This window comes from Zeugodacus cucurbitae, chromosome 2 (assembly GCF_028554725.1).
Source record: "Zeugodacus cucurbitae isolate PBARC_wt_2022May chromosome 2, idZeuCucr1.2, whole genome shotgun sequence".
NCBI lineage: Eukaryota > Metazoa > Arthropoda > Insecta > Diptera > Tephritidae > Zeugodacus > Zeugodacus cucurbitae.
Genome location: NC_071667.1, coordinates 1,913,435 through 1,921,112, shown reverse-complemented (window position 1 = coordinate 1,921,112; position 7,678 = coordinate 1,913,435). Strand labels below are relative to the sequence as shown.

General features: G+C 36.9%; 1 protein-coding gene across 1 annotated transcript; it reads left to right on the top strand.

The window, feature by feature from the left end:
• Positions 1-4,935: 4,935 nt before the first annotated feature.
• LOC105221676 (fibrinogen C domain-containing protein 1) lies at positions 4,936-6,487 on the top strand. The gene is made up of 3 exons (XM_011198824.3): positions 4,936-5,241; positions 5,295-5,831; positions 5,891-6,487. Exons 1-3 carry the CDS (start codon positions 5,006-5,008, stop codon positions 6,030-6,032), a joined length of 915 nt encoding a protein of 304 aa, XP_011197126.2. The 5' UTR covers positions 4,936-5,005; the 3' UTR covers positions 6,033-6,487.
• Positions 6,488-7,678: the final 1,191 nt, after the last annotated feature.

Here is a 7,678-nt window from a genome sequence, read left to right as displayed (position 1 = left end):
ACTTTACAATATATAAAGTGAGTACTAGTGAAGATATCACAACAGAACTTTGCACAAATACTACATTTATAGTGTAGCATCGCCCTTCTAAAAATCGGACACGAAATCGAAATCGGACGATAAATTAATACCCCATATATATCGAATACCATAATCAAACCCCTAAATATCGAACATGAGGAACTCTGGGCTTCTATTTTTTTTTGCCGAAAATATAGGTAAGTCTTTCAGATATTTTGAAGAAATTCGTAGGGAATATATTTCTTTTAATAATATGTCTCCGTGCCTAAAATACGTAAAATCGGGTCATAACTTCATCTAACTCCCATATACCTAATATTAGGGTTTCTAACTTTTAATGGACTTTATATATATATATTCCGAATATGTGAGTCAAATTGTTTGTTATATTAATAAAATTAAATAAATAAATTGCGAGAGTATAATATGTTCGGTTAGCCCTTCATTACTTGTTCTCTATGATTTGTTTATCAAAATATAACTCCATTTCTTGTTCGACTTAGTTGAGGTGTTGCAAACAACCGTTAGCTCTACAAAACAATTTTAGTCAGTGCAATACCTTGCAAAAGTATTAGAAGGTTAAAATATCTAAAAAATATCTGAAACAAAAGAATTTAATGAACAAATACCAAACAATGACTGCATTCGAAATGCCAAAAATGCGCAGAAATTTGCAGTGCATATGTAAAACAGGAAAGCGCGTAAAACATTGACGCAAAACCTACATTCACACCTTCAGAATTTACTGCGGTAAAACCGTAGCTGAAGCTTTTTATTATTTCACTGCATGAATTGTATTCCGAGGCATACGCAGCGCTTTTATAAATGTACTCATTATTTATATATTTAAACATCCCCTTAAATATATTTCCCAGTTGCATTCATTTTATTCTCCGCAAATTTCGTTGCTTTCTTCCGCTGAAGTTTGCGAAAATAGGTTTGTCTTTCTGTGAATGGATACGGTTGCCGTAAAAGCTCTATGAGCACTTTCCAAAAAAAAAAAAACGCATTTTAAAAGTTTTTGGCTATGCAAACATGTGGTATTAATTTAATTTGGATTGTTGATTTTCTGTGAATATTTGGAATTAAACAATCCTTAAAAAACTATTTTTAAAGCTATTTATACTATTAATATTTAAGATGCTTTCAGGCAGTTCGACCGATTTAAATCGGGAATAATGGAATGCATGGTGTTTTTTACGTTACTATCATTTGTTTACTCTACATTTCGAAGATATTTATTTTTTTGATATTTTGGAATGCAAAGTTTTCTAAAACACAGTCAAGTAAGTTGTGTTGCATTTGGCTCGCCTTCCAGCTGAAAATGTAAGAATTTAATAACGAAGTTTTCAGCCAAACTCGCATTTTTGTTTTGTTCAGACGATGAAAAGTTTTTCGTTTTATTACATAATTACGAGCTCTTTTTGGTTGGAGTTCACACTTAGTAAAGTTAAAAGTTTTCCCGAGGGTAAATATTTTGACGCCTAAATGCAATGCGCCCTTGTACAAAATTGGCAACGAACTAACTTGGCCATTCCTGTTTATTTCTCGCCGATAAATTGGCACGAAAATGTAACAAACAGTTTATTTTAGCAATTGTGGTAAAAGGGGAAAACGGCAAGCTCTCCTTCGGCGAAAGACATTCCCCAAACATACCGGTCAAAAATAGAGCAATTCGGCTATTTCATATGCTGGTCTTGAGTTTGTTGTTTAGCGCTCGGTGTTTCTCGTTTCGATTTTATCCGTTTCTTGTTTGGGTAGTTCCGTGTAATTACTATTGTTTGTAATGTAATTGCTGATTGCAAGTTTCAGCGCCCGACCTGAGTATGCCCCTTTAAAAGTGAAGGAGGCAATGCACCATCGCAAGAGAAGCGTAAATCCGCTTAAAACTTTTAATCAGTATATCAGGTTGTGAGAATAATTCGAATTTATTTCTATATAGCTGAGAAGGGAGAATGAAAGAAAGTGATACATAGTGCAACATACGGCAGTACTAGTTACTATGATTCTGCAGGAGGAGTGAAGTGTAAAATGCTTAATTCTTTGGCAAATATGCCAAACTTAGTATAAGCAATTTGCCAAAGTTAGTGATGTAGAAATGGGGGATTATGAACATGATAAATTGTTCCGAAGAGAATCCTATCTGTCAAATATGACACTGTCGACTTTCAACTTTAATTAAAATGTTTTAAGATGCTGTTGGCGAAAGCTGTATCGCGTTGTTGACCGTATCGTTCAGTTGTCGCCACATCAGTCCAAAATCGGAAATTTGCGCTAAAGATATGCAAATTCATTGACAACGAGTGTCATTACGAAGTGACAACAACAATTTTAAGATATTTTCGGTTGCTGATAAGCGTGCTCACGAATGCAGTAGCAAGCAGACGGGTCTACACAATATGCTCACTGCCCAGCTCACTGCTAGACAAATGCAGGCAAATAGGCCAAAATATTGAGGACCCGACTTGAAAATGGAAAGTGCTCTAGCCAGAAAGACAGACTCATACGACATTGAGGAAGAAGTAGGCGGCTGAGCGGCGTTTGCAGGCAAATAGGCCAAAATATTGAGGACCCGACTTGAAAATGGAAAGTGCTCTAGCCAGAAAGACAGACTCATACGACATTGAGGAAGAAGTAGGCGGCTGAGCGGCGTTTGTGGGCGGATGACAGGAAAAGGGACATGGAAAGTGAAATGCCAATGAAATTACCACAAATGCATATGCCACAAGCGATTCCGAGCTGTCATTTGCACTGTCAATAACTTTAACTGTAGCATTTACTTCTGCCGATGGGGCCGCTGAAGTGCAGCGAAGGGAAATCACATTTTCAGTGCGCAAATGACACAGAAATTACAAACACCCCGTTGGTGACCGATGGAAGGCGAGACTTTTACCGCTGTAGGGCAGAGCCAATGAAGACGTCATCACTAAAAAGTGGCGCTAAAGCTCACTGAGGCATGAGCGTTGTGTAAGTAACACAGCTTGCGGTCCTATGTGTTGGGCAGTGTGCCGAGGCGATATGCTTGAAGTCGGCAACGACCGAACAGCAGTGGAAAGGAGACTGACAGTGTGCGGCGCCCACGTTTGGTCACTGAAAATTGCATAAATGCACATTGAGGCACACACATGATGAGCATGGCATAGTTATGCAAATGCATGCGGATGTAATCCATGTGGGTAGGGCATCTGGAAGCGCAGCGGACGGCCTTTACATTATGCAAATTCAATTTGGGTGTGCGCAAAATCCATTCTATTCTTAAAGTCTTTGTAAACGCGTCCAGCACACAACACAAAAGTGGAACAAATTGGCATTTGAAGTAAAATGTCAAAAGCTAAATTGACAGCAATTACGTTATGTACTGCCAAAGTTGAATTGCTTTCTGTATGATTTTATTCTCTCGTTATAAGTGTGAGGGGGATTGAGATATAGAATAATTCTTATATACGCGTGTTAAGGGTATCCTTTTGGTGTTAATGTTTGGAATCCACTTTTGGAACTAGAATAGGGCTTATAGTTCAACTCATAGTATAATGAATTCGTATAGCACTTGTTTAACGAAAGAGTGATGTTGGATGCCTGCCCCGATCCTTTCAGTACTTTAACGCCAGCCATAAGTTCCATCGAGTACGAAATATATTAAAGGTAACCTATTTTATGGAAAAAGTAATTTTTCGCAAGTGTCAGTGGAAATTTGTGAAATATGCCAAAATGCTGCGAAATAAATAGAGCGTGGAAAGTCGAATATAAATATTGTCACTGCAAAATTCAGCGAACAACCACAGATATAAAGACTGTGCCACCGCCACATTACTTTGCACAGGCAATGGAGCGGAGCTGGCGCGATAAAATGTAGATAGTGGTGAGCAATGACTATGTAGGACAGCACAAGAGATGGAGAAAAAACGCAGAAATTATATGTAAGCTGTTGCCGGTGTGATTGGACCTTTCTACCTGGTCGTGCTTAATATACAACTGGGGGCATCATACACCACCTGTAGGTGCTACTTATACATATAAGAGACTGTGAGCACGGAACAGAAAGAACTGAACTGCGAGCAACTCTTGTTCATATTCATCCGCTTGAGGTATCGTTATTTATTTCGTGAATTATCAAAATATTATATTTATTTCAGGAAATAGAATCGTAAACAATATGCGCATACACTTTACGCCATCGCCTCGCATCGCATACTAAATAAGTGTACTCAGATTCAGCACGCTGGATTGCTCATACATTCGCTGGAAACTGATAATAAATCAACAACGAGGTTATCGCCGCTTTTGTTAATCTCCATAAATATGGAAATTTATTAATTTTTATGAGTCAATACTATTTTGGTATTTAACATATCGCTCATTTACTTGAATAGTGTCACAACTCAAAAAAGTCGATTTTTCAGGAGAGCGATTTAAAGTTTTCAATTGTCTTTTATTTAGCAAATATATATTAAACACAATGTTGAGCATAAACGTGAATTACATTGAATTATGCCGTTATTTGTGAAAAATATAAATTAATTTCGCCGTCATAAGTCAAATATGTCGTTTTTGATGAATGAAAGAAGCAATATGAATTTATTAATTAATTTTTCACAAATATCGTTCTAACACAAAATATTTCGTTCTTTCTGAAAAGAAAACCAAATTCACCTTTCGTGTTTTTTGAGTTATGACACTATTCATGTAAATGAGCAATATGTACACACGCATTACTTATCGTCTGCTGCTTATGCTAATAATTGTTGGTGTAGCCGAGAAAACTTACTAGTTTTCATCAAATTAAATAAAATTAAAATATAGAAAAACCTCAATCGAGTTATGCCTTTATCAGTAAACAGCGATTGTGTGGGTCTTTCCTCAGTAATTCATTTTAATGTGAGATAAGCGCGCTTTATAACATATTTGATTGTAAAATTAATAGAATGTGAATTATTCAGCACAGCTTTAGCTTAACTCTCGCTTGAATCGGGTCGTAAAAATTAAAATGCTTCGCTATTTAACAGTTATTTTGGTAAACTGTTTATTGTGGCTTTCCATTGAACACGCTTGCGGTGAATATTTCGATTCGAATACGATTTGTGATTGCAATTGTGATGTGCAGGTGGATGTCGTTAGAACGTTCCATCAAGAATTGCAAACTATGCGAAAGCGAGAGGATGACATCTTGAGGGAAATATCGCTGGTTCAAACAAAATTGCAATCGGTCGACAAACACAATGGGTATTACCATTTGCTTGATTTGGTTATTTGTGTTATTTGTTATTACATTTCAGTGGTGGAAAACCGAAGCCTTCAAGCTGTGTGGAAGCAGCAGCGGGGAGCTTCAAAAGTGGCATATACAATATAAAATTGGACAAGTTTAGTGCCACGCCGTTCGACGTGTTTTGCAACGAGGAGACGGACTACGGCGGTTGGTTGGTTATTCAGCGGCGCGTTAGTGATTCCGTGGGTTTTTATAGGGGTTGGCAAGAGTATAAGAAAGGATTTGGGGAGCTGGCTGGAAACTACTGGATTGGATTGGAAAAGCTGCATGCGCTCACCAGCAGTTGTCAGCAGGAACTGTATATCGAATTACAAAAGCTTAATGGTGACAGTTATCACGCGCGCTACACGGAATTTTTAATCGGCAGTGAATCTGAGGGTTATCCTCTTAAAGTGTTGGGCAATTATACAGGAACTGCTGGCGATAGCATGATATTTCACGTGGGTATGAAGTTTACCACACGCGATAGTGATAATGACAATGCCCCCCAAGGTAACTGCGCTATAGATTACAAAGGTGCTTGGTGGTTCGATAGGTGCTTTACAAGGTAAATGTAAATGTAGCATCTTGTTCTAGCGTTTAACTGATTTACGTGAATGTTTGCAGTCATCTCAATGGAAAGAGGATCCAAGACATGAACTGGAATACCTTACGCAATATGGAAGCATTAAAATCGGCGTTAATGATGATACGCCCTACAGATAAATGTTTAAGGCGTCTCTCTCTGAAGAAGGATTTATACCAGTAAAATTGAATGATTAAAGCTACTGTGCAATTACTTTAGAATGAAATCTCGAATTGAATATTCACCATTATTTGACATTAAATGCTGACAAGTATGACATGCTACCTATGACATGACGATTATGACACACTCTCAATATTGGAAGGCACAAAAGTGCACATCTTCCCTTCTCTTTCTCGCTCAATTCACCTGGCTTCGAAATTTACAAAATATTCTCCCGTCATTTATTTATTTTGTGATTAAATTTACAACTTCTTGTAATAATTTTTTCTCAAAAACGCTACTGAAAATAAAAAATTACTACTGAAAGCGTATAGGTAAATACCAGAAGGGAATAACAAAAGAAACAAAGCTTTTAGGCTATAAACCCGGATTTAACCCCTTTTTATAGCACACATAGTATGTAGAATGTTTTGCGTTCTACATTGTCTTGTTTTCTTTTTCAAATTTAGCTATCACAGACTACGCGTGGCATATTGCTTCCTATTCATTGCTGTCGCCTACAGCCAACGGCTGTCGCCCTTTACGGCAACTTGAAAACGACAGTTGAAAACAAATATTGCAGTTATTTTTCAATTCGCAATTTTCTTTTCCATAGTCTTTTGCTTTCAGGTACCGAGATTTTGAACATGTAATAATCGCATGTTGATGCTAATACAACAAAAGAATTCCATAAAAAAGTGATTGTATAATTTTGGTGCGCTATTAAACATTTTCAAGATTACTCATGGGAGGAACTTTTCTCAATTTGCTCCTGATATTTTAACTTTATCTACTTTCACTATTACTTTGTCACACATACTCGCTTATTGTTAGACTATCGATGCAGCAATTTAAAATTTCCTTTGTGCCATGCCGAAATTCAATCGAACACTTTCGCAATGCTTTGCTCAATTTCAGTTTTTGTGTTCGATTGTTCAACGGCTGTCATGTTCATTTTGTGAAACATTTCCAGTTTGAGTTTGACTATACAGTTTGTTCTACTTTGGCTCGAAAGTTGATTTGTGTTTGCTAGTTTGTTGTTTGTTGTTTTGTTTTACAAAGTGAAACAAACGTTTAGCACACTTTTCAGCAGATGCTTGCTCATTTAACCTAATTTTGTTATGCGAAAACGGCTTTTACGCTTTAGAATACGAAGCGAAATTCTAATTTTTTTCTATTGAGTTAACTTCAACTATATTGTTGTAGTTTGCATAAACAGTTTAGGTATTGCTTAGTTCTCGAGCCAAAATGTTGGCTTTGAGCCTGGCTTCTGGGGAAGATCTACCTATATGTCTGAGGTGGTTCAAGAGTGGACCGTTGAATAAATGACGACTGAAATGTTAAATTAAGGAACTGTTGTAAGTTACTAGAAACTTATTTAAAATAACTGAGTTCTCGGTGCTATTATAGTTCCCAGTGGCATTTACGAACAATGCACACAAAGTTGTAAATATTCACGAAATTCGTTCTTTAAGTGATATACTGTTGCATGACTACGAAAATGTACTACACACCAAACCAAAGCCATGGTAATGTGAGTGTTTGTGGAATATAATAAAGTAAATATTCATCACTGCTAAGTGGCAAGCTAAATTCACTTTGAGCGCTGTTTCACTTTATTTTATGCACTCTTCCAACGTTCGCGCGCATCCAATGTATCAACATCG